The sequence below is a fragment of the Sarcophilus harrisii genome, chromosome 4 (genome assembly GCF_902635505.1).
Source record: "Sarcophilus harrisii chromosome 4, mSarHar1.11, whole genome shotgun sequence".
In the NCBI taxonomy this organism is placed as follows: domain Eukaryota; kingdom Metazoa; phylum Chordata; class Mammalia; order Dasyuromorphia; family Dasyuridae; genus Sarcophilus; species Sarcophilus harrisii.
Genome location: NC_045429.1, coordinates 446,815,333 through 446,842,729, shown reverse-complemented (window position 1 = coordinate 446,842,729; position 27,397 = coordinate 446,815,333). Strand labels below are relative to the sequence as shown.

General features: G+C 41.5%; 1 protein-coding gene across 19 annotated transcripts in view; it reads left to right on the top strand.

Moving 5' to 3' along the window:
* GTF2I (general transcription factor IIi) overlaps positions 1-27,397 on the top strand; it is an 85,508-nt gene that overhangs the window by 23,189 nt on the left and 34,922 nt on the right. For 8 of the 19 annotated variants that reach the window (XM_031967916.1, XM_031967912.1, XM_031967911.1 and 5 more), the window contains exons 4-12: positions 2,985-3,119; positions 4,061-4,244; positions 4,406-4,434; positions 5,481-5,532; positions 5,839-5,879; positions 13,499-13,576; positions 21,873-21,932; positions 23,888-23,944; positions 25,945-26,007. In XM_031967916.1, the coding sequence (XP_031823776.1) occupies positions 2,985-3,119; positions 4,061-4,244; positions 4,406-4,434; positions 5,481-5,532; positions 5,839-5,879; positions 13,499-13,576; positions 21,873-21,932; positions 23,888-23,944; positions 25,945-26,007 (699 nt within the window). The remainder of the gene's footprint in view (positions 1-2,984; positions 3,120-4,060; positions 4,245-4,405; positions 4,435-5,480; positions 5,533-5,838; positions 5,880-13,498; positions 13,577-21,872; positions 21,933-23,887; positions 23,945-25,944; positions 26,008-27,397) is intronic. The other 11 variants (XM_031967924.1, XM_031967914.1, XM_031967926.1 and 8 more) reach the window with 6 other exon arrangements.

The following is a 27,397-nucleotide window of genomic DNA, read 5'->3' as shown; positions in this document are numbered from 1 at the left end:
ATGACTAAAATTCTGGGTGTAGGGAGACTGTTGACCATGTAACAGTCTACAGAAAGGGGTTATATGACTTTAGGGCTTTGGATTTCCTAAGATCCCCTTTCTTCCCCTTCCCTCCATGCTGGCTTAACATATGAAAAGCCTGAAGGTAAGCAGAAGTATCTAAACCTAAGTTTTATAATATGCCATACGGTAATGATAACTATGACTTGTTACTGTAGTTTCCCCTCTTTCTGTGTAAATTCTATTAAAGGAGAGCTATGTATCAGGTACTGACTGAGAGTTCTATGGAAACAAGGTAGAGAACAAAAAAATTGTGCTGGAGATAATCCAGTATGACAAATAGCCTATCTCTGGTACTTGGCTGGGATCTCTTTCATTATCAGGGAGGAGAATCCAAGGTGAGACCTCCTGTTAAATAATAAAGACAGTAGCTTCTTGATGACTTAAGATTAGCAGATGAAGCAGGATGATTTCAGAGAGGGCTGGAGAGACTTACATAAACCGTTACTAAGTGAAATAAGCAGAACGGGGAGAACATTGTACACAGCAACAACAAAATTATACAATGATCAACTCTGATGGATGGGGCTCTTCTCATCAATGAAATGATTCAGGCCAGTTCCAGTGATCTTGTGATGAAGAGAGCCATCTGCACTCAGAGAGAGGACCCTGGAAACTGATGTGGATCACAACATTAGCATTTTCACTCTTTTTGTTGTTTGCTTGCATTTTGTTTTCTCTCTTATTTTTTTCCTTTTTGATCTGATTTTTTTTGGTAGTATGATAATTGTAGAAATATGTATAGAAGAATTGCACATGTTTAACATATATTTGATTACTTGCCATCTGGGAGAGGGGGTTGTGGCAAGGAGAAGAAAAATCTGGAACATAAGATTCTGCAAGGGTCAATATTGAAAAATTATCCATGCATATGTTCGGGGAAAAAAAAGCTTTAATAAAATAATTTTTTAAATTAGCAGATCATTAATACTTGTGGCTAATTGGATAGCTAGCCCTAGAATCCTTTTTTATTAAATTTTGTTTTTTGCTGAGGCAATTGGGGTTAAGTGACTTGTTGAGGGTCACACAGCTAGGAAGTGTTAAGTGTCTGAGGCCTGATATGAATTTAGATCCTCCTGACCATATTTTTTTTTAAAAACTTAACAGATCATTAATACTTGTGGCTAATTGGATAGCTAGCCCTAGAATCCTTTTTTTTTTTTTTTTTTAATTTTGTTTTTTGCTGAGGCAATTGGGGTTTAGTGACTTGTCGAGGGTCACACAGCTAGGAAGTGTTAAGTATCTGAGGCCTGATATAAATTTAGATCCTCCTGACCCTAGAATCCTTTTTTACCGAATTTAACAAGAATTCTAGTAGCATATTAAATGCATTTCATGTCAGTACTAGTAAGTCTATGATATGATGGGATCTGGCAGATACTTTTGCCTGATGGTTTTTATATATACATTTTTAGTGTTGACTTCATTATGTGTCATTTCCATCTAAACCCACACAGCGAAGATTTTTCCTCTTGGCATCTGTATTTACATCATTTTCTTCTTCTACTGGGTAGTTATGTATTTTTCCACCCATTAGAATTGGGAAAGAAACACTGAGACAGCTGTTCTTATTTGCAGATTTGACTCTTGATCTATTTGTTGGCATTTATAGTTTTTTCCACTTACTAGTAATTAGATTTCATAGAGAAATACTCCAGAATATATGTTGTCATGGACTATTCAATGCAATTCTTGGGTACATAGATTGTCCATTACTTTGAAAATTATTTTGATGAAGGTGTGTATTATCCTGAAGCTGCTTTCTGTCAGGGTTGATTAAAGTGCAGAATTCTTGAGAAGGCCTATTAGGGCCCAGAATGGATCCTTGAGTTTATGAATTTTAAGATTACTACCATGATATTCATCACCATCTTTTTATTTTAATAATATCTTATTTTTCTAAATACATGCAAAAACAGTTTTCAACATAACCCTTGTAGAACCTTGTATTCCAAAATTTTTCTCCCTCTACTTCCCCCTCCCCAAGACAGCTAACAATCTGATATAAAGATGTGCTTCTAAACATATGTCCATATTTGTCATGGTATGCAAAAATTCAGATCAAGAGGGAAAAAAACACAAGCAAACAAAATAACAACAAAAAGGTGAAAATACTATGCTCTGATCCACACTCAGTCCCCACTGTCCTCCCTCTGCAGATGGCTCTTTCTATCACAAGTCTATTAGAATTGGCCTGAATCACCTCACAGTTGAAAAGAGCCAAGTCCACCAAAATTGATCATCACATAATCTTCTTGTTGTGTACAATGATCTCCTGGTTCAGTTCACTTAGCATCAGTTCCTGTAAGTCTCTCCAGGTCCCTCTGAAATCATCCTGCTGATTCCCTAACTGATGGGCATCCACTGAGTGTCTAATTTCTTGCCACTACAAAGAGGGCTGCCACAAACATTTTTGCATATGTGGGTCCCTTTCCCTCTTTGATGATCTCTTTGGGATACAAGCCCAGTAGAAACACTGCTGTATCAAAGAGAATGCACATTTTGGTAATCCTTTGGGCAGAGTTTCAATTGCTCTCCAGAATGGTTGGATCAGTTAACAATTCCACCAACAATGTATTGATATCCCAGATTTCCCATATCCCCTCCAATATTTATCATTTTTTTCCTGCTATCTTAGCCAATCTGAGAGTTGTGAGGTGGTACCTCAGAGTTGTCTTAATTTACATTTCTCTGATCTGTAGTGATTTAGAGCATTTTTTTTTTAATATCTTCACCATCTTTTAGGTAACTTTTGTTTATTGTTATTAGTTTTGTTTCTTTTCCTTCCTTCCATCTGCTTCCCCAATTTGAGATGATATTGACTGGATTGCTGTGTGTGTGCGTGTGTGCGTGTGTGTGTGTGTGTTCGTGTGTTCATGTTCCTTGGGCTCAAGGAGATTTTCATCCCTCATATGTCATTGCAGGCGTTGCAGAAGGGGAAAAGGCAGCAGAGCTTCACAAGATGAGAGCCACATCCCACCCGAATAGGACGACTGTTGATGCTGTTGAGATCGAAACTCTTAGAAAAACAGTGGAGGACTATTTCTGCTTTTGCTATGGTAAACACTGAGTAGCTTTTCTGATGGTGACCGTTTTTGAGCAACCCCACAATTCCTCACAACACAGTAAGCCCTTGGCACAGACAGTTTTACTTAGCAGGCAACTATTTTAAGATGCTTTGTGTTTTTAACTATTAAGTTTATCTTGTAAACTTTGTGAAGAAAACCATTTTAAGAGATTGATTTGCAGGCGCTGGATTAAACAGTCTTAAGGAAGAACGGATTTTGTATCTATGCCATCGTGGAAGATCTGGGCCTTCTCTTGTCTGTAAACAATCACATTTCTGAATCTTACCTTTGTGGCTGTTTGGGGTCTTATGTTGCTAGGCAGAAGCACCTCTTAGAGGTATCTGTTGTTTGCTTGAAGGGTGAAACCGCATCCAGACTTGGCCAAGCCAGCCACGTGGCCCGAGAAGCCCCCAACAAGGCAGGCAAGTGGCTAGCGCAGGCTCAGTGTTTGGAGGAGAGTACTTTTGGGTTACACGGCCCCACGTCTGCTGTGACTGAATGCTAAGCCTGCTTCTGGGAGTGGGATTTCAGCTCTAGATCAGGCTCTGGAGCATGTTAGGAATTTAATTCTTCAGCTGGAGGGCGCGTTTACCAGTAGTTTTTTGGGTACAAGAAAGATGGCTTCCCAGTACCTAACCCTTGGGAGTGTGTCTGTTTTGGCATGCCTTTGTTTCCTGGCAGGCCCGCCGGAGGTCCGGCCTCTGCTGTCACTCAGTGGCCTGGCCCTCCCCTTGGGGACAGCGAGGTTCCCACTGCTGCCCTCGTCTTTGATCCCAAGGTGGTTCGTGTCGAATGGTCCGACTTTCAGCTTTTGTTTGGGAATGGGGGGCATCTTCCTGATTTCTGTGTATTCTTTTTTATTCACATCTATTGCAAATATTTACCTTATTCTGGTAGGTTTTTATGGTCTTTGTCCCTTTTTATCCCCCTAGGAAAAGCTTTAGGCAAATCCACAGTGGTACCTGTTCCATATGAAAAGATGCTGAGGGACCAGTCAGCTGTTGTGGTGCAGGGACTTCCTGAGGGAGTAGCCTTCAAACACCCAGAGAATTACGATGTCACCACACTGAAATGGATTTTGGAGAACAAGGCAGGGATTTCTTTCATCATTAAGAGGTAAGACCGCCCCGTTGCTTCCTTCAGCGGTCTGCCATGGGGCTTCCTCTAAGAGTTCTTTCTTGTAGCTTATTGTCGTTGGTAATGATGTTCAGTTTATAAGGTGGCAGTATTTAACCATGTGGATAATATTGGTGATGTTTTTCTTTCTTTTCATGCAGACCTTTCCTGGAGCCAAAGAAGCAGCTGGGTAAGTGGTCCCTTATTCTGAAAGATTGTCAGTCGGGGTACCGAGTCAGCTCCATGCTTTTCTCCTCAGTTTCTGGCTTTTAAAAAGATGTTTGTAAATCTCTGTTGCTGGGACCCACTGTTTGCTGAGGAAAGAATAGGGCCTGGAAGATCTGGAAAGTTGAGGCCTCCTGGCAGCTTGGGCAGACTTGACATTCTCCAGGGAGTTGCTTGTCCCTCATTTTTCCACAGATAAAATAAGACTAGTAACCCTCCCCCACTTCTTAGAGCGGTTGGGAGGGGAGGGGAGATTATATGTGGAAGAGCTTGGGACTCTTGAGATTTCAAGGCATTATTTTAAGTAAGCTTTTTTCTACTTAGGTCTGAAGCTCTAACGATTGGTGATCAGATTACTTTTAAACTGATGTCATAAAGGAGCTTAAGAAAGGCCGAGTAAGAAATCTGTGAGGAAAGGCATCTGTAAGGGAGAGGAAACAGAATAACCTTTCGTTTTTTGTTCCTCACAATGACGAAAGGCATTTTATCCTGGCAAAGTAATCTCTTGCTGCAGTGTCTTATGGGGGAGGGAGGTTTCACTCTTACTTATTCTCACCCTTGGAATTCAGAGTGAAAACTGAGAGGAGGCTGCGCACACTTGTCGCCAGGCTAGTTGGGCTAGTTGTGATGGGAGGGGTTACTCTCCCATTCTCCATTGTTTTAAATCCCTTCTATTTGTTATAACATTAGCAGCCACATCCAGGAATGTGATCAGCATCTGTCCCTTAATGAGAACCGAGTTGAGCTTTATGACTTTGCAAGGATATATTCTTAAAATATCTTCGGTTCATTGGAAACCCCACTTCCCTTTAGAGGCAAGGGCTGGGGATGCAGGGATAGTTAGAGCCAGGTGATTCAAAATGTTAGGGATGATTACAATTTCATTTGCTAACTTTGCTTCTATCATTTATCTACAAAATGCTCACATTTAATAATTATCAAGTGCTTTGGGAAATTTTAAATCAATTTTATGGCTATAAGACAGTATAACCCCTTTTGTTTCTCTTCCAGGTGGTCGTGCATCTGACTCAGAACGATCGAGAATATCATCCCCAGGTGGAAGGTAAGGATTATTAAATGGAGCTTGAGCCAGTGGAAAAGTGTTTTTTTTTTTTTTTTTTTGTTTGTTTTGGAATAACAGTATTAAAAAGGCAATTTAGATTTATAGATTTTTTAACATTTTGGGGAAATTTTTAACATTTTTCATAGAAAATATTTATCTAACAAACGCTCTCAAGTTAATATTTAATTTCAGACTTGGCAATGCGCACTATTATGACCAATCCAGTGTAGGTAGTCCCCAGGTGCCAATAAAGTTGCTTTTCATTATTCATTCACTCGTTTTTACTCTTATCTCTTTTTCTTTTAGCTGTCCTATAAAAGTGAAAACTGAGCCAACTGAAGATTCTGGTATGTATGATTAATTAGGATTTTTCAAAAGTAAAATCTAAAACAAAATACTTTCACAACTCTTCATTTAGAGGAAAAGCTGTGCTTTTTATGCACTCATTTGGTAGTAAGAAGAACCATGATATGATGTCACAGCATTGCATGTATGAAGGTTAAGGTTGGCAGATGCTTTGCATGCATTACCTGCTTGGATTTTGTTCGAACAGTTCTGAGGGGTGGGACCTGTTCTTGGTCCCTTTTTTATAGATGAGGGGGCTGTGGCCAAGGGAGGTTCAGAGCTTGGCAGCCTCTCACTGCTCTCAAGTGGCTGAGGAAGGAGGAAGGCCCGTCACTGTCCATTTTGCCACCCAGCTGCCTCACCAGTGATCCTGGATTAACTCTTAGCATCTGTGTTAAAAATGCATCTTGTTCTATCCCTTTTCCACTCCTCGCTTTCAGTCAGGAAGTTTTAGTGGGAAATAAACTTGGAAAGGGGGATCTCCCCATCATGCACAGACCAGCCCAAAGATCCAAGGAGCATAACTTAAAAGTCATCAGACATTAAACACAATTCGTACATGGGTACAGAACTGGGGGAACCGCCGAGGTGTTGCTATCGTGGTTCTGGTCCCAGGAGGCACAAAATCCAGGCCTCCACAGTCGCAGACAGACCACAGGACATCCACCAGGAGCCGATACCTTGCAAGTTTTACTAATGACTTTGAGATAATAGCATTGGTCTGTTCCTCCCAAAGCACCATGAAAAAGAGACTTAGATGGGGGCCCCCTGCCCTGTTCCCTCTCCCTGGAGCCCGTGCTGCCCATTCCTCCACCCACGCCCCATGCTGCTTTTTGCTGGGGGACCACTTGCGCCATTTGTCTGGTGCCCTAGCAAATGGATCCCTGCCCGGCCTCCTACTGCCACTTGTAACCTTTCCTGGTGAGTGCCCAGCGGAGCTGACATGCTGCCTCTGTAATTTTATAAGGGAATGATCCGCTCCTGTCCTTGCTGGTCCAGCTCCTATCTGGCATCACTTAACTTTGTTAAGGAAAAGGTGGGTCAGGAAAATTTGACCCCCGTGGCTAGCAAGTCCGCCTGAACAAGAAAGTCCGTCTGAACAAGAAGGCTCTTTTTAACCTGCCAGTGGGCGAAGACCTTAAGGTGTTAGGGAAGCCTCTCCCTTCTCAGGAGAGCCCTCTTCTCTTGTAGTCCCAGGAGTTAACTGGAAGTCGCCCTTCGGGCCGGAGAACCCCCCAAGCCCAGGGTCACAGAGTAATTCAAGAGGCATTTTTGAGCCCTGGTCTTCTCATTCTGAGCCCGGTGTGTTCTCTGTCTTTTCCTGCTGCCTCTGGTTCTCCTCCTCTTCCTGGCAGCGGCCCTTCTTCAGATACTGGAAGACAAGTATGTTTTCTCCCCAAGTTTTTCCTGGTCCTGTTACCCACAATTACTTCTGATCCCCAAGAGCCTCGAGAGCTTTCCCTAGGCAGGTGGAGAGGGCTCAGAACTGGGCACAGTAGTTGTTGCACTTTGGACCAGGACCAACTGGGACTAGTCTGTCTCCTTATTCCTGGCCACCGTAGCTCATTCAGTGCATCCGAGGTGGTGCCGCCTGACCTGGGAGCCACCAGGCCCCAAAGCTCTGGCAGATGAGCTGCTTTGTGCGCAAGCTTCCTTCCTCCATGTTGTATTTCAGGAGCTTGGCTTTAAGTCCGTGTGAGACCTTACATTGTTCCCTGTGAGTCAGCTTCTGGAAACCTGACTGCCATTTAGTGTCATAGCTTGCCTCTCCAGGCCTTTGTCATTGGCAGATTTGTTGAGAACACTTTAGGTTCTTTTATCCAGTTTAAGTTAAATGGCAGAAGACCAAGCACAGGCTGCTGGGACTTTTCCGAGCCCCTGCTGAGTCAAAATGTAAACATTTAAGATTACTCTTTACCATCCAAGTAGTTGGAAGTTCATAGCATTTATGATATGTGTGGGAAACTTGGTCAAATGTTTTGCACTGGATTTAGGTACAGGACCTCCTCTTCCACCCCAACTCTGTCCTTTGTTAGCTCACTTGCTCTCCTTTCTGTTTACTCACCTATAAAGAGGGGTTTGCATTAGAGCAAGGGTGGGCAAACTAGAGCCCGAGGGGCAAAATGCAGCCGCCTCCTGCTGAGAACTGAGAATGGCTTTTATGTGGGTCATTTACTCCCTGGACAAGATGACTGTTCAGTCCACGGTCCTGCGTCGCCACCAGCCACGAAGCCAACACTAAGAGAAGAAGAAATTGCACAGAGCTGTTCTTGCAGAATCGGCCTGCAGTCAGCAGTCTGGGTAGGGCAGAGGTCAGACTGAAGATCAAATTGAGGCAGCAGATAAACGTGAGAAGTCCAGAAGGCCAGAGACACTCTGTAATTACAGAAGAGAGGCAGAGTTCAGCTCGACCTAAGGAAAAACCAGAAACGGACTGATTCTGGATGGGGAGGCAGTCTCCTCTCCCTAGAGCTTTCTAAGCAGAAGTTCAGTGACCTCTTCCCCTTTCCCAGAGGTGGATGTTACTGAAGGCATTCTTTGTCCAATTGGGGTTGGAATAGAAGGTTTCTGTAGCTCCTGCAGCTCCGGGACTCTGATCATCTCGAACCTGAGCTGTTCTGTGAAGCTCCTGACGAAGAATGGCGAGTGGAAAAATGAGACGAGTCTGAAAAGCCACATTTCCTAAGAGACTGTGCTATAAGATGGCCAAGGCAAGCCTCCCAAATAACCTGCTGCGCATTGGCAAAACCCGTGGGAAGGTGAAAAACCTATAAGGTCTGAACGTGTGAGGTCCATACCAGCCGGACCATGCCAGGGGCATTTGTGGGGGAAGCCAGGAGGAGGGGGTAGCATACACCACGTGCACCAGTTTGTGACAACGTTCTGCTTTTCAAGGGTAACACAAGTTGCCAGAAGGTGCTCCGGGATCAAATCTAAAGGGGGATCAGAGGCCAAGGTGCTTTGAAAAAGAAGATCTGCGATTGGCATTTAAAAAACGGCACAGAGCAAGAGCTTGGCTCTCACCAATGCAGACGGTTCTTTACTGACAGCTCCAGAACATGAGGAGGTGGCGGGGAGCTGGTGGGCTCAGGTCTGCACCTTCACAAAAGGGGACAGGAGACAGAAGTCTCTTCATAACCTTCTCCTGAAGCAAGGATCTTTTGCTTGGCTTCCATGGTTTGTGGATGGGAAACAAATTACACTGCCATTTTTATTATTTATTGTCTAGCAGAAATTAAGCATTTCTTTTAAGTATTTTAATATATTTTTCTTATATCAGAATCATATAAGACATAAATAACATGTCAGTGAAAAGAACATCCTTCGAAGAGGAAGTGCAGTTTATTTTCCTAGAGTCTTGAAAGATGGGTAAAAATCTCAAAAAATCCCTTTGTGTAATATTTTCCTGAAGCATCTATTTATGGATTGCTTGAATTGAGCTCTAGAATATAAGAGTTCAAAGGTTAACTCTGGGAAAGGAATTTAACTTACATGCTTCAATGTCCTTATCTATATAATGAGGGACTTAGGAATTTTGTGAATTTGCCTTTTATTTTTGTAATAACTATTTTATGTACAGTCCTATGTCTCGTTTATGTATTTAAAAATATCATTCTGACAACAGTTCCACTAATTTCACCAAATTGCCCAAAAGTCCAAGAACCCTGCTAGAGGATATCAATCCTTCTCAGCTCATCCTGTGAACTCCACAGAAATTAGAGCAGTGGGTCTTAGTGGTTCACATTCATTTTTTTAAAAAGCTTCTTGTCCTCAGTAACATGCAGATAGTTGGTCACAAATGCTTCATCAGACCGAACCTTTGGCCATCCTTGCAATGAGCTGCCATTGCCTTCTGGACCTGAGAGGGAAGGATATTTATTGGCAAGTGAGGTCAGGCTCATGGCATCTCAAAAGCTTTAGCCCCCCATTCTTGTTCAGGCTCTTATTGTTCTTTGCTGATGGCTATACGTCCTAGAATATATGAATTAAAATGACAACCCAAAGGGAAATGAAAAGATAGGAGACCTCATTCCCATCCTTCATGGGCACACCAGACCCACCTTGAGGACCCTCCCTGATACCTGTTGCACCAGGAGAAGGGGGGCATGTGGCTGTTTGTGGGGAGCCCCCAAAGGGGCTATGGAAAAACCAGGAAGCGTGCTGCCCTAAGTACCTTAGAATTGCTAGTTTTCAGAGAGGTGAGGGCTGACCTCTTGCTCAAACTGTGAATCCAACAAAGGGACTTCCCTTGTGAAGGACAAGCTATCTCTGGGATTGTTGCCTGGCGGTCATGATCTCAGTGGAAGCGTGCATTTATCTGGCCGCCACTGATCTGGTTTCCTTCCCACTCTGCAGAACATGCGCTAGTTTTCCCACCTCCATCCCAGGCCCATTTTTCTCCACATCCTCCACATGCCTGCAGTGGCCCGCCTCTTCCCATCTGCCTTTTCCTTTTTGTCCTTTACAAATCACGTTCCTCCCAAAACCTCCCAAAGGAAGAAATGTAGAGCAGCACCAGCCTCATTTCTTTGATTGAACATCTTAGTGTGGAACATGAATACCTCTTGAGTTCTGCTCTTTGTGTGTCCTGCTGCTCCTGCAGGTGGTTAGCTTTGTTTCTCTGCTTAGGACTCTTTGAGAGCAGAGGTTCTTGCACATTAATAAATAAATTAATTAAAATCAATTAATAAATCAATTAAACAGATATAAACCATATTCAAATGTATTTTTTGTCCACCTTTGAAACAGCATTCTCTGAACAAATTGAGTTGATTTCTATTTAATAATACCATTGAATACTAAATAAAAGTTTCTGGGAAAGACAATGCAGTACCTGTACCCATTAGGTACTTGTTAATAAAAGACTATTGTTTGATTTACAGGAATCCAATGACTCAACAGTATTATGGAGAGTATTTTAGAAGTCAGCTTTATAATATTTTTAAATGTATAGAGATATTTACCCATATCCACAGTCCCACCCCACCCTCCTCATTTTAGCCTTGTAGATTATTGCTAAATTAAGATAATTTGCTTTTTTATGGAACAGTATGATTTTTTTTTTTAAACAAAATATTTGAACTTTAAATGTCAAAGCTCCTAGTGTTTTCTCACTAGCTGGGAATCTAGATTATGTCATGGTTTCTTTTAATAATTTCCACCACATTTTTAAATAGCTAACTCCTACTTAAGGGTTCTCTCTTAAACATTTGATTAAGTTTGAGCAAAATTTGTGTCCCCTTTATTGTTATCCTAGACCATTTTAACAAGGCTTCTTACAGTAGGGATGCACCCAGGCTGCCTTATGGTTTTACAGGTTTGTCAGCCCTGTAATCTTAGTTGGACCTTTCTCCTTCACATCATTTCTTCTGCTGCAAACATGTATGTATTTATTGTACAAAGATGTGAGAGACCTACTAAGTGCTTGAGCCCAGGGAGGGATGCGGCACTGATGACCAAGTTTTCAGTAGGGTCGGAGAATTCATGGGGTTAGGAATTTCAGTAAGTTCTAGTAAGTTTTACTTTAATGCAGGGGTCCTCAAACTATAGCCTGCGGGCCAGATGCAGCAGCTGAGACCGATTATCCCCCTCACCCAGGGCTATTTAGTTTCTTTATTTAAAGGCCCACAAAACAAAGGTTTTGTTTTTATTGTAGTCCCGCCCTCAACAGTCTGAGGGACAGTGAACTGCCCCCCTATTTAAAAAGTTTGAGGACCCCTGCTTTAATGAGAGAAATAAATTCTGCACCGGTCTTTGCAATTAATTCCATTTTGTATTTTGGGTGCATGTTGGGAGTCCTTGGGGTTCCTGGAACTTTTTGGAACTTCAAAGGAGGATTAAAGATCCAGAAAACAGTAGACCCTTTTGGGGGGCAGGTTTGGGTCGGGGTCTGGGGGAGACCAGGTAGTCTAGGAACACTGATCTAGTAGCACTGGGCCAGCCCCACTAGGCCAGTGACTGGACACCTCCATAGCGCTTCCATCATGATGGTCTTGCAGACCATGACTGGGAATTCTGGTTGGGATTCCTGGATCCATCTTCACTCACCACCACAGGGCAGCTGAGTGGTTTCAAAGAGAAACTTTTTCCTCTGGAGTTTGGGGCCAGGTGGGAGCCAGGAAACAGCTCCTGGCTGGACAAGAGGCGACATTTTAGGCCAGGCTGCCCCAAGACCTGGAAAGCTCAGCTGAATGCCGAATAATAAACAGAGGTCAGGAAGTAAGTGATGACTAGCCCCAGCACCCCACTATTCCAGGTTGCTTTTGAGGATGGTGAGTCCTTAATTGGTCGTGTGGGGACGAGGGCCTTTTGGGGGGGCACTTGGTGCCATCTGGTGCTCAGTCCTGGAGCACATGGGCAGAGAGAGGCCGGCCCAGGGAGGACGGCAGGCATTTAAAAAGGAAGTGGATTTTCTGGCAGCCCCAGCCCCTCCTCCTTCGGGCCTTAGGCAGTGTGGGAGACTTGTGGTCCTTGGGAGCCTCAGGCAGTTTCTTTCACTTGGGTGTCCTGCCCCTTGGGGTGGGGGGCAGGTGAAAGCTGGGTGGGGAAGGCGAACCCTTGGGTGGAGATGGAGCTACTGCCTCCTGGGAGGAGGGTCTCCAGTGGGGCTGCAGGGTCTGGGGGAAGGGATGGAGGCCAGAATTGACCCACCCAGATTGTGTAAGGTCTGACTAGCCTGCCAGACTAGCCCCTCTCCCATCCCATCCCACCCCTCTCTCGGAGGTGCCTCCCTGGAGAGCCTGGGGTCTGCAAAGAGGGACTCGGGCGCTCAGAGGATGGGCCGGGCTGGGGCACAAGGCGAGGGGACATCCTCCAAACCATCCCTCCTTTAGAACCCGGACCTTCAAGGCCCTATATAGGAAGAACCAGGGGAAAAAAGTCTTTAAAATTTCCCGAGAAGCTTGCTGGGGAAAGAGGGCAGGAGAGACCTGAGGGGGAGGGGAGGAAGCACAGGCTGCGGCCTTGTCTTGGGGACCCCAAACACTAAGGGCACTAGCCTGAGGGGGGCCCCCTGTGCTGGGGCTGGGATGGGATCCTGGGAAGCTGGAGCACAGCTGCCCCGGGGCTCTAAGGGAGGGGGCAGGCTGTGGGCCTCCAGCCCAGGAAGCTGGCTTCTGGGTGAGGAAGGTGGGAGTGGGAGGGGGTGGGAGGAGGGAAGGCTGGGTTGAGAGTCTCCATTGGCCCGCTGACCTGAGCTAACGGATGGGGAGGGGCCCCAGACTGGAAGCTTCTGGAGGGTAAGCTTCCTGCTGGCTGGGAGGAGGAGGAGGAAGTCTAGCCGGCCTCGGGGCCTGTCTCTGCTGAGGAAGCTTGCTTGCACAGGCGGCTGGAGCCGGGCCTCTCGGAGCTTTTCTCTGCTTAAGGAAAAAGTATCTGAAAACGGGCGGGCCCTGAAGGAGCTTCTCCCCTTTTTGTCTCCTCCTGAACCAAACTGGAGACTTGTAAGGCTGCAGCTTATCAAGAACAAATCCCAACCTGCAGGGAAGGGTGTGACCCTTTCATGGCCTGCTTTTTGTCAGTTAAGCTGGTCTTGGGTCTGGAAATGGTGGAAAAGTAGCATCTTCCCTCGTTGCGGAGGCTGCTGGGAAAATTGGTAATGCTTTTGGTTTTGTTTTTAAAGGCATTTCTTTGGAAATGGCAGCTGTGACGGTGAAAGAGGAATCGGAAGACCCCGACTATTACCAGTACAATGTGCAAGGTAAAGCCCCCCGGAAGCTGGGGCCGCTGAAGGGGTCACTACCCTCCTGGTGGAAATCAGGGAAAAGCTGGGGGGGTAAAGTAGGGACTTGGAGGAAGAGAAGGCTCAGGGAAGGGAGGCACAGGAGGATTCCTGTCTGACCCTTGCCCGGGTGCCCATCAGTTTGAGGTTAAAATAGTGCATTTTGTCTACTCTCAGGGGCCAAGTCTGGGGCCTTTGTTTCTCCTTAAAGTGCCTTTCTAGCATGGCCCAAAGACATTTTCACTGTCCTTTCATCTGCTGTAACTTGCATCATCTACAGATCTAAGTCACAGATAAGAAGTTAGTTCAAAGCCCCAGTTTTTGTTATGTTTTACTTTCTCCTTTCGTGAATCGGGAAGAAATTGATTAGAAATGAGTAGACCGTTGATCTGTTTATCTGAGGGCATTTATTGTTGTGGATATTACTTGGCAGAGAGCCTTGTGTTTTTAAAAAATTTTTCTTTAAAAGGGTGTTGTATTATGAGATGATTTGGGTGGGGGGTGGTTTTTCTGCCCAAGATCTCCCAGTTGATTGTGTGCTATAAGCTGTTTATGTTTCAGGAGCGACCCTTGGAATGACTTGTCTTGGTAACCATTTAAATAAAATTAACATTTCTCTGCATTAAAATTGTTTGTGTCCCTCTAATAACATTTGCCCGTGAATAACTTTGGATATGAGAGAACAGAGTTTTTGGAAGCCAGGGATGAGCCTTTTTCTTTGCACCCCCAGTGGCTGCCTTAATCAAATGCTTGTTGAGTCAGTGAACTTGTTAAAAACGTTGCTGCAACCTCAGAAATTCGTTGCTTATTAACATTTTTTGAAGTTCATGAGCTCAGTTTGTACTTGGTGCATGTTATTAATTGTTGTGCTGCATTTACTGTTCAAACTTGGTTATTTGTTGTTCCTATTCTGAATTTCAGAGACAGGCTGTTCTAAATTTTATGAACTGGTTCGGTTTTTTTAAATCATCTTGTAGCTCAGTTTGGATTTTCCCACAGTTGCAATTATATGAAGGGAGGTTAGCTCACAAGAGTCTGATTTAATCAGTAATGTAGCTGAAATATATGATAAGTAGCAGAAGAGAACGTTATGGTATTAATAGTTACAAAAATAGACAATTTTGTTTGTTTTTATCAGTTCTGGTAGGAGAAAAAAAAAAGCAACTTTATTTCAGAGAAACTTGGGGGTTCCAAAGAGTATTCAGAGTTCTCTGGAGGTTGCTGCTTTTCTTTACCATGTCCAATCTTACTTAATTTTCCCTTTTTTGGAGTGAGGGCTCTAACAAATGGAATAGGAGCATTTCCCCTCCTAAAATAATCAAGGAAGAGGATGTTTGGTTTATTCCACCTCTTGCAGTATCTCAATCTGTGAAAAAAGGAAAAGAGTTATGTGATAGAAATGTTTTGGAAGTTGTTTGATAATTTGGGGAGTGAAAATTCTTACCTTTCTTTAATAATCCTGCACAGCAGACAGGAAGAACTTTCTGTTCTTTAATTAACTAGAAGCCCAGGAAAGCCTGGACAGGAGCCATCTTTCATACTGTGCTGGCTGAGTTTTGCTTTGTACTGGCCCTCTATGATTTTTTTTTTTTTAAGCATTCTGGTTGAAGGTGTAAGGTTGATTTTGGGTCATAATTATCTGTGTTATTGTGGAGAAGTAAGTAAAATAATGTGCTGTGATTCTGCCAGGTTTAAGAAGTTGAGCCTGGGTCATAATTATCAGTGTTGTGCTGTGGTCTTAGGGAAAATGTGCTTGTCAGCCTAGGTTCCTAGGTTCAGCTGGAGCTTCCAAGAGGAGTCTCTAGTTAGGCACATGGAGTGTGCTGGGTTGTATGTAGATGATTTAATGAACTGGAGCCAGTCTCACTTAATCTTTTAAAAAACTTGAAGCTAGTTAGAAAGAAGTATCCCCAGGTGAAAATTGCTTGCTGGGAAGGTTTTCCCTAAATAAATTTACAATTGTATTTACATGCTAATATACCATTGTTTATAGTTTAGGTGCTTCATTTATACTTTTTAATGAATTCCTTTCTTTTGAAAATGCTAACCCTTTGCAGGTATGCATGCATAAATATGTCTTTCTGTACTGTGTTCTTGATTGTACTGTAATTCTGTCCGGTTCTTATTTTGTGTGTTCATAAAACAAGTTTCATAATCATAATATGCATTCTTTGTATCAATCATCATAGAATTTAAGTAGGAAAGCTTTAGAAATGAGAAAGACCTGAGCAAAAAAGTAGAGATTATTACTTAGAACATCAACAACTACAATAGGTAAGTAATAAATACCCTGTGGAATCGCAAAAGGCACTGGAAATTTAGTTGCTACCATATACTCACAAAGACCGAGAGGGTAGGTAGTGGGAGAACTAATGACTTCCTCCCTCTGCCCCAAACTCCGGACCATGTTGGACCCCATCACCTAAATTTTATTGGCCTTTTGTTTTTGTCAACAACTATTACTGATATAAATTTCTCCTTTTCATACACACACGTAGTCATCATTGCCAAGGTGAGATAAATTCTCCCTATTGCCAAAGAAAATAGTTAAGTAAAAACCCAAATGACCATGGATGGGACAGACTCTTGCACATTCTCCATCCTTTCTCTATCCTCTTTACTGCAAGGAACAAGGGGCTTTCTCATCTCTTCCCCAGGGCCCTTATTGGTCATTAAGTAACCCAGGGTGTTCTGATGAGAGCTTCTGCCTCTTACTCGTGGTGATTGTCCACATGACCTGACCCCCTTGTGAGCGCTCGTCCTGTGTGTTCTCCAGCACAAGCCCTCCCTGTTTCTCTGAATTCCCTGGTTCTTAACAGCATACAATAGTCATTTCCTTGATAGACCACCATTTGCTCAGCTTTTCCTCGATCACTGAGGACCCATTTTGTGGGCAGGTTGTTGCTGGGAAGGTCTGGGCTCTTGATATCTTTGACCTCCTTAGATTATAGGCCCATTAAACGCCTGGCTTATCATTTTTATCTCCTCCGTCAGAATTCTGGGGCCAGTTTCTCTCCTGCCAATGTTGGCTCCTGACTTCTTTATCTCTGTGTTCTTCCTGTGAGGGAGAACAGGCATTTTTTCATTTTTTTTCATTGATTTGGAGCAGTCTTAGACACAATCGTTCAGTCACTATCTTTTGAAACTGTTCTTCCCTCATTCTTTGATCAGATTGGATCTTTTGATCTCCTCTAGCCTGGAAGTTCTGCGGTCACTCAAAGCCCGGTCCTGGGAGAAGCTGCTTGGCTCTCGGAGGGCTCCCCCACTCTGGTGTGGAGCTCCCCCACGGCCTGGCTCCCTCCCGCCTTGTATCCCGCGTGTCCAGAGTGACTTTGGTCTTGCATTGGTGTTAGTCATCCGAACACATCTTCTTTGATCTTCTTGTAGAAAGAACACTGGATCTGGAGTCAGCTGGTATATCCAAGGCTAGTTATCCAGTCGTTCCTACTACTTCCTTATTGAAAACACTCTTTCAGTGTTCCCTTCCGTCCCTAACCCCAGCAGTCCTGATATGACCATGGAGAATCCCAGCCTCAAAATTACGCTTTCTGGTATGCCGGTAATGTGGTTGTGGCCCCCTAACTTCTAACTGGAAAGGTGTGATCTTCACTAAAAAATTGTATCTCTACCTGGTTAAAAATTTATCTGATTCTGATTTTGGATTGAAGTTTGAGTATACATAATAATGAAGCAAATACATCTTTTTTTGTTCCTTAGGGTGTTATTGATTTTTAAAAATATCTGGCTTTGTGAGATTATTGCTTCTTGTAATGCCTTTTTCCTCATAAATCAAAGCAGGATTTAAAAAATTTTATACTATAGTTTTTATATATTATTACTCCTTTTGACTTGGATTACATAGCCAACTCTCTCTGCTTTATTAGCAAAAATTATTTAAAAATTCTTCCCTCTTCCTCAACCTTTATGCCCAGTCAGTTACCACATCTTCTTGGTGGCCTAGGTCTGAATAGACCTGGGATCCTTACCTTTCCTCTTCTTCATTGCCTTAGATTGCTTTCTTATTTCAGGATCTAACTCATATCCCTCCTTCCAAAATCTTTTCCTAGATTCCTTCTACTCCATCCTTTTTTAGGAATTTCCTTTTCCCTATTTGTGGATGGGCTTTTCCTCCCAATAGAATGTCAGCTCTATAGAGGGCAAAGTCTGGTCTGCTCTTTACAATACCTTACATGGAGTAGATGTTTGCTAAGTTATTGTGGAATGAACTGTTTTCAGAAAGGCAAAGCAATAGTGGGTGTAAGCATAGTACTGGGAAGCTAGTATATCTCTGGATAGAGGTTCCATAAACTCAGATGGGAAGGGAAGGAAACAAATTACACTTTTATTATCACCAATCTTTGATTTCTTTGAAAGCTTATGTATTTTTTGTTATGGCTTTAAAATATTTTGAGAAGGAATTTATTTCCTAACTACCAAAAAGGGTCTCTGACACAAAGTAAGGCTGACTCCTGATTTGTGAACTGTTGGTTTTGTTAAATCATTATACCTTTGTGGTTAAGAAGAATATTGGCTGTGAATATAGAAATTTTCTTTTTGGCCTTCTAAAAGTCTCGCTATGATTTTACTAAGATATATTTAATCTTGAAAGTAAGTTTGATCCCAGTATTTAAATGTACTTTATATGTAGCAATAAGTTAATAATGTCTTTTTCACACATTTAGTAATGTCATGGCATTTCCCATTCTATACCAGACAGGAAAGCATACAGTGGGAGGCCTAAGTACATATGGTGCAGTACTTAAGATCTTCATACATTTCAGACAAAGCTCTGTGAGCAAAATCAGAGTTGCTCCTTTCAGTAGATGAAGGCACTGGGGTCTCGGGAGAGAAATCTTAAACTGTTCCCTCCATAAGTGGCTCCCTCATACAAATTCTTTCTACGACTCCTTTGCATTTTACCTGGGACTCTGCCTTCCTGCCTTCCTGCCTTCCTGCCCTCCCTTTGGTGAGGGAAGGGATAATCCATAGGAAGCTCCTAGCCCCCCAGATCAATAACCTTAAACCAGAGGTATTCAGCCCACTGTAGGAGGCAGGATCAAAGCAGATCACAGCAACCATGGCTGAAAATCCTGTTTCCACTAGCACTCCGTAAAGCGCGAGCTGTGCTTTGCCAGTGGGCCTTCGCAAAAGAGGGAGAGGCCAGGAATCTGTAATGGTGACCTCCTTTAATGGAGCATTTGGGGGCACCTGAAGCATTTTACAAACAACTAAGGTTGGAGCTGTCTCCCTGTTTCCAAAAAGACTCGGCCCTCCCACAGTTCCTTGCTTGGCCTGGAAACAGTGCACTATATTATAGCCTTCTATGCCCTTTGTCCTCCAAGTCCCCATTCCTGTTGGCCTCTGAGGAGAGACCCTGAACTTTTTCTTCACTAAGCTGAGACACCAGAAGTTCTTTACCAGGATCTGGGATTTATTTTTGGGGGGTTTTCTTGGGTGGTTTGCCATTTCCTTCTGGAGATTATTTTATAATTGAGGAGGAACTGAGGCAAACAAGGTAAAGTGACTTGAGCAGGTCACGGTGAGGAGGCACCTGAGGCGAGATTTGGATTCTTGGAAGAAGAATCTTTCTGACTTCAGGCTCTGTTCTCTGTAGCTCCACTGTTGCACCGAACTTGGGCACCAAAAAATGGATGCTTTCAGACAAAGGAGGAACTTGGGGGTTTGTTCTTTTTCTCTCTTTTCAGCCTCTGCCAGAAATCACTGTGAAAGTAAGAGGAAGCTGCAGAGAACTAGGAGCTGGCTTGTTTTTTCATCTGGTTCACGACCCAGATGTCAGCATGCAGTTGCCAAATTTTTTCTAGTAGTGACCTTCTAAATACATATTTTATAATTGGACACAATCACAAAACGAGACAAAGTTCAGTGATCTTCAAATTTAAAACAAGCTTAGCGTAATATAGTCAAGAGAAATTTTCTCTAATATAAATCACTTAAACAAGGACAAGAATTGGGACCAGTTTTGAAAATCTGTGGCTAAGGACAAAGTGCCAGGAGCTATGTGCTTAAGGTGGAGATTGTCTTTTGTCCAGGATCACACAGCTAGTCAGTGTCTGAGTCTGAATTTGAACTCAGCTCTAACTGATTCTAGGCCCTGAGCCCACTTAGCTGCCACTGAAAATGTATCTTGATTGCAAAAGAATCTTTAATTCAATTAATATCAATTTTAAAATTATTTTAGCACATTCTTTTAAAAAAGTTTTATTGCCAGATTTTGTTTTTATGTTGCCTTTGTTTCTTGTTATGCATCTTTTTTCTTCACTCCAAACATCATATCTTTTAACAACGAATAAAAGAAAAAAATGAAAAAAGCCCAACCACTCCCACTACTCATCTGCAGAGTTCCAAACACATAAGCTTCCACTTGTCCAAAAAGTTGGGAGGGGCATTTTCATGCCATTATGTCATCTTCAGTGTTAAGAACTTTTATTCTCTCCATTTCACTTGCTGGGGCATCATGCTTCGCTTTGCATCAATTGAGATGTCTTCACATGCTTCCATATTCTTGTTGTCTCTTATGGTGCATTCTCCCCAAAGTGGTCAAGTCCCTGGAAACCCTCCCTGGTTAACAATATTTTGTGCTGGTGAAAGTGGGGAAAGAGAATAAGTAGTGGGGGCTGGCACCCAGTTTTGCTTATGTTGGAGCTTTGTATCCACCTTTGGATAAACATTTTTTTTATATGAATTAGACTAAAAGCAAATCTTGACTATTAATGGAAACCAAATGAGATAACTTAAGTCATTAAATAAACACTTTCTGAGTCTTGTCTTCATAGTCTACATTGCCCTTCTCAGTGGGTTGTTTTCCCCAGATGAATTTCAAATAGAAAAGATCTGGGATAATCAGAGTCTTCCTCCATTTGAAGCAGTTGTTGCTTGATAACATTTGTTTTTAAGTTGCTTCTTCCCCTTCCCCCAAGCTTTATTAAATATCTTAGCTTGTTTGGTAGCATGGCTCTGGTGACATCTATGGATTCTTCAGAATAATGGTTTTAAATATCTGGAGGAGGAAATGTTCCATGTCGGAGATTAATAAAAGTATAGATTTTTTTTCCCCATTTAAGTTCACAGACTTCTTTGTAATTTGTCTATGGTCTGTGGCCACCAGCCAAGAACCCCTGCTTTCAGTAAAGTCTTTTGGGACCTTATTTATAAAACTGAGAAGATTGGACTAACTGGACTCTTCTAGTTCTAACTGTAACCCTAAGGTCACAGGAGGAGAAGACCTTGTTCTGTGACAGCCACTAATTGAAGGACCATGATCAAGTCATTTAACCTTGCATGAAGTTAGAGTTGTTGCTGGAGAGGGGTTCCACCATGGTAGTTCTCCACACTCTTAACTAACATTCTACCTGTCTCCTCACTGAAAAACAAACAAACAAAAAAAGTGCCTTTTAAAAGCCAGGGCTTTTAGTTTATTATAACTTTTTATTTTATTTTTTGCTGAGGTGCAATTGGGGTTGTCACTTACCCAGGGGCACACAGTTAGGAGTGTATTAAGTGTCTGAGACCAGTTTTGAACTCAGATCCTCCTGACTTCAGGGCTGGTGCTCTATCCACTACACCAACTAGCTGCTCTTTATTATAACTTTTATAGGTGCTTTAAACAAGTGGAATGCTGAGAATTTTATATATTTTGTGAAGGGTCCTTTAAATTTAAAAGGTATTTTCTGAGAAGGTGGCACTTGAAAGGAAATTGGTCCATTGCGTTACAAAAAAGGTATAGTTTTTAGAAAAGGAAACATTAATGTTATTGTTGGTTTGACATATTTTGATTCACTTGGGATTTTTCACTTAACATTATCAACATTTCAATCTGCTTAGGGCCGTTTAAGATTTTGATGGAATAAATCAGTGTTGTGTTTGACTTTATTGCTTCCTGTTATCTGCATGAGAAAAAAAATGTTTTGCTTTAATCAACTTGGGCCTTATTTAAACTAACTCTATCTAGTTGAATCCTTTTATGTATCATTTCCATTCACACCATATGTCTCCTTGTCATTCATTGTCACAATGTGTGGACTTAGAAATTCTCTTAACTGTTTCTGTGGATGAATTTGGCTGAATGTACTTGTTCCATTAATATAACTCAATGGACTGACATCATTCATGCATCCATTTGTTTTTCTTTTGTTTTGCCTTTTATCTTCATGAGAAGGCTATTGTGTCACATAAAAAACATGCATTTGTTGACTTACATGATCCAGAAGAGACTTTTTGGGATTACAGTTTAAGTTATTATCTTTGTATTCCAAAGCAGGCCCTTCTGAAACTGGTGGTGTTGATGAAAAACTCCCCCTTTCGAAGCCTTTTCAAGGTATATATTTTTCTCTTCTGTTTCTCAAAGAGAACAGTGTTACTATTTTAATGTTCAATTTCTACATTGCATAAACTGTGCTATAATATTACCATTTGAATTTTTACAATTTCTTTAATTGAAAAGGAAAAATTGAACTTATTTTGATCTCTATTAACTCTACTGATAAAGATTGTCTATACTGAGGAAGTGTCTTAGAACTTTTTTCAGGTATATAGAAATAAACTTGAATGGGACCAGTACATTTTCAACGTATTATCCTAATTTTTCATAGGGTAAAACCTCGTGAGTCTTTCTGGATAAAGGGCCACACTTTTTGAATGTACATATCTGTATCTTATATTCTACATTGGTGTGGATGGAACTCTGGTACTTGTATTGTTAGAAGTGTCAATATTGATATTGTAATGTTTCAAATCAGCTAGAAATCATTATCTTGATTGTTACGTTTCCATATAATCAGATATTTTGTCATTTTCAAGTGTTTGATTTTTGACTCTTATAGGAGAGCCCTGTTTTCACAGGAGCCAAGAGTAGACTTTTGTTTCTTAATTTATTTCCTCACAATAATTCGGTGAGGGTAAGCAAGGAAAGAGTTGACATGTGAATTTTTTTTTTCTCCTTTCCCTTTATAAAGCCCATTCTGCTCTTCTTAACTTTACCATTCGTTACTATCCCCATCCCCCAAAACCTAGTATCTCACAAGCTAACTTGTCAGATTTCAAACAAACTTGAATCTAGTGGGTGTGTTTATTTCCCATCTCTCCCCTCTGCATCAGGAGTTGGAAAGAGCTAATACATGTTTGGGGAGTTCTCATTGAAATCACTTGTGGATCACATGAGATGTGAAGAAATGAACAGATTTGGAGCATGATGTTAGAGGGTTAATTGCAAGTGTTCTAAAATACAGAGGGGAAGTAGACTGCTCTTTCCCAATTTATATCTATAGCCAGAGATACAGATATATACATGTGTAGGTATATACATGTGTGTCTACATATTCCCACCTATCTAACGGACATACGTACACAGTCCATGTATAGAAGCGTGTCTGGCTAGGGCTGTAGCTCTGAGAATGAAACAAGAACAGGAAGCAGAGGTGAGGGCGTTGGACTAAATGACCCGGGGCCATATGGTGCCTTTTTGGGCAGACGTGACTGATGGCTCTGCACAGCCAAGGGGATAGACCAAGATGGTGACTCAAAGGGTTTTTCCTTATATTTATTCACTCCTTCTTTGATTTCCCCTGTTGGATCACTGAGATCATTTGTTCCTGATGGCAAGAGTCCTGATTTCAGCCTTGAACAAGACATTGCTTTCATTTCTGTGATTTACACTTAAGGTACATGAGGGTTCTGTGTATATTTGTTCAGACCATGTCACTGATGAAAGTGTTGGGTAGCAATTGCAATGGGTAGCAATGTCCTCTGTGACCTTGAGAGTAAGAATATACCAGGCAAGGTTTGCACCTCTAAAGGAAAACATGGCAACCCTAAACTTTACCATCTGGGATTCACTCTGAGCAAAGGAAGAAGATGTTTGTTTTTCTTCTTTTTTGACAGATGCTGAATATTTGTTTCTTAGGAATATAAATGTGATAGTTTTAAAGTATAGCATTGATTCATAATTAATTGGCTATAGTTTTAGTTATCAAAAAGTAAAATAATTTATCTTTATAATTCACAAACCAGAAGCAATTTTTTCCCTATTTGGGGTGGGGGGGGTAGGGAATGAGTGACCAAAAAAAAAAAAAGTTAATAAAAATTTTTCACAATAGCAATAAAAAGGGAAATTTTAATTTTGAAATACAAACCAGATGATGCTTGTTCCACATGTAAGTTGCATGCAGGTTCTGAGTCATTTGCATTGCAATTATAACTGCATTTTTAGGGTATGAAGTGGTTTTTTTTTTTTTTTTTAATCCCTTTATTATAGAGTGTTTACTTTCATTTTAGGAAGCCATCACTCTACGGAGGGCAATGAAGGAACAGAGATGGAATTACCAGTGGAAGGTTAGAAAAATGAGAAGCTTTTTTTTTTTAATTGTGTTTTTTTTTTTTTTTAATTTTTTTTTTTTTTTGTTTTTGCCTGATGATTTGCCTGAGACTTCCTTGCCTTCAGATGTCAGAAATTTGACTCTAAAGGTAGCTTTCCAGCCTGACTGCTCAGCAACAGGCTGAACTCTAGTTCTAGCATCTCTGGTGACTGTGGTACAGGTCACATAACTAATCTGTCAATATTCTGATCTTAAATGGGGACAGAATATAGGACCACTTAAGCAAGTTGGGAATGAAAAGCTTAATGAATGGTAAGTAGAAATTTGTTGCTGATTCTAATGTTTCTGTTGTTGTCCCTGCTCACCTACCTCATCTTCCAGTTATAATGGGACATACCAAAACCAGAACTTTTTATATCTGATAGGCTTGGATTTAAAAATTCTTGGAAAAAAGAAGTTTAAATGAAAGAACCCTTTCCCCCATATTTCAGCCTTTTGCATCATGTTTAGCTCTTCCTGTAATCGTAGAATGATTTCTGAGTGTAAATGACAAAATGATTAAAGGAGATTTCCCAACCTTTAAGAACATATCATAGAGACATAAAAGTCCTCTGTCAGATAAACAATTGAGAAGTCTACCACTTTGAGAACAGTTCAATTACTCACTTTTTTCTCTTGGCCCTCTAGTTGGTTTGATTTCTTGAGCTTACAACGTAGTGATGAGCCTTTTCCAAGGTTGCTGATAGTCTCTTTCATGTTATGTTTTAATTTTTTGGTCAAGAGAGTTTCTTCTTGGACATCTGTAGGTCCTCTCCCTCCCGAGGCGGCGTCCAGGCTCGTTCTCAGCTGCTGGCAGACGTCTCCGACTCACTGCAATTTTTCTTAAGCATTTTCTCACCAGAAAACGGGGCCTCTGAGGTCACTCATTTTTGGACAAAGAGGCCAGTTTTGCGCTGACATCCTCACCTTTTTTTTACTTGCTTGTTTTTTCTTTTCTCTTTCTTCCAACACTCCTCAACCCTCTGGGGGAAAGTGCCCAACTCCTTGGCAGGGGGAACCCACTTGGAAGAGGCGCCTTCTTCAAGTAGTTTGAGGCTCTTCCTGTTGACGTGCTTTCATGTTAACGAGAAGGACATGGCCAAGTGAGATCATGGGAGGGGAAGTTAAGTTCTTAAATATATGAAAGTATCTAGACTTTGACCCTGAGGGAAACTGCGCCAGTGTAGACCCAGAGGGGGAAACATACAGGTCAGATACCATTATAATCAACTTAAAGTGGGGGACCGAAGTTATTTCATTGTGTTGGAATGTTGTCATTCACTGTCATTTATAGGCTTTCTGGAAAGGTTCTCTCTCATTATGCATAGGCAGGATTTCATTATAATGGAATTTGACTTGTATTTAGTTCTATTCGGAGAAGTGCAGTTGTATACATCTGAATTTTAACTAGCCATGCTCTGGAATATCCACAGGGTCCTTAAACATTTTGCTTGATGCTATTTATTTTACTGTCATTTATTTAAGCCTTTTTTTTCCCCCTAGAGGCACTTACATGTATTTGTCATAATTCTTCTTTCTTGACATTATAATGTGTTGCCATAAAAAATTGTTGAATAACATTAAATCACTCTTATTTTATGAAAGAAAGACAAGAGGGAAAATAACAGTCACAAGGTAGAAAGATTTGTTTTTATAGCCCTAGTATTCATGTGATGACAATGGGAAAATACTTATGATTATATCCTTCCTATATAAACAATAATAAAAATTTGCTGACTTAATGAAAGCATCTCTTCATTTATTAGAATCTGAAAATCTCTGCTTCCCGTCTACCCCCATTATTCCTCTAAAAAGCCTCATGAACAAATCTTTTTGTTTAGCTTTATGAGTAGTGTGCACAAAATACATGAAAATGTCAGGAAAGGCTGCTGTTTGAATTATCAAGTCTGGAAAATGTTGGGAAATGTGGAGAATGCTTAATAATGAATGTCATTTTAGAATTTTATTTTTTTCAAGATTCTACCCAGCATGCCCCTTCAGAAACAAGTGAGGACCCTGAAGTTGAGGTGACTATTGAAGGTTAGTTGTCTAAAAGCCTTAATTCAACAATTTGACTCTAGCCATAGAAGACCTGTCACGTTCACATTGTGAAATATGCATCTCATTCTTTTTAGAGGATGTTTGGAAAAGATTAACTCTGTAAGTGTGTATGTGTGATTAAGCACAGGCTGCCATAAGTGCACTCCAATGCTGTGGGATTTTCATATCTACGCCATGCAAATTGGCATTGGCCCACAGGTTGGACCTAAAAGAAACCATCCCTTGAACAAGCCAAAATCCTAACCACAATCCAAAACACGACTAGGTTATACTTCACCAAATCATTCCATCTCTTAATGTAGAGTAAAAAGGGAGAAATCCGAGATCTTTTTCTTAGAAGAAATTTTGGTTGTTCATTAAGTGATTGCATGCAACCTTTGCAAATACTGCAGCAGACTCAAAATCTCTATGGATTTTCTCGAAATTTTCTTGCCCCCTCAAGTATTTGTAAATTAATGAGGAGAGAGAGAGATGTATACGTATATCTCTTTGAAACTCCATTTTGTAATATTTTCCTTAGTCTACTTCATAAGATGAATCCCCATGTTTGTTCTTTTAAAGCAATATTATTCATAGCTGTAGCTCAGAGAAGTTTTCAAAAACCTTAGTGTACCCTTTAAAAGATTTGTGATTTAAAAAAAAGTTAGTCACTTTGAGTGCATCATTTTCTGGCACAGATGATTATCTTTGTGTAATTTGGTAAATGGTCTCTAAGGGTTCCTGGAGCCAAATTGACGGAGGTTGAGGCTGTGACAACAGTTGTGCTGTCCCCATGGCTGGGCTTGTGCATGTACATGCGCTTTGATGACTGGGCAGAGAGAGCCTTTTGAGGAAAAAGTGCCCAACTCAGGGGGCCTGCAGAAACCCAGTGTGGTCTTTGTGTTCTCAGCTGAGGAGGCTCGGCATTCCAGAAGGATGGATCGGATTGGCAGGGGCTTGCCCTAGACCAGGCTCCAGTGCATGAGTTTGAAGTGACCAGTGAGCCGCTTTGTCCCCAAATGACATTGTTTCCCTCGGTGTCTCCTTTTCCCTCCTAACCCCCACTGTTCCTAGTCTCAGAATAATTCCCTGTTCAGCTTTGTGTTCTGCATGCTTCTAACATTCTGTGAAACTGCACTTAATCTAGACAGATTCAAGGAGACCAGTCTGAATGAAAGTTTTAGCCAGCCATCATTAAAAACAATCTTTTTACTTTGGAACTTGTCCAGATGGGGGTCTTTGCTTTAACAAGTAGTTAAGAAAAATGTACAATTAACAGATTATATTATCAGAGAACCTTAGATATATTCTTCTTTATGGTACACAATGACAGGCTCTCTTGCCTTTCAAAATGCCCTCCCTGCTCCCCAGAATTAAGAAGGTTTCCTCT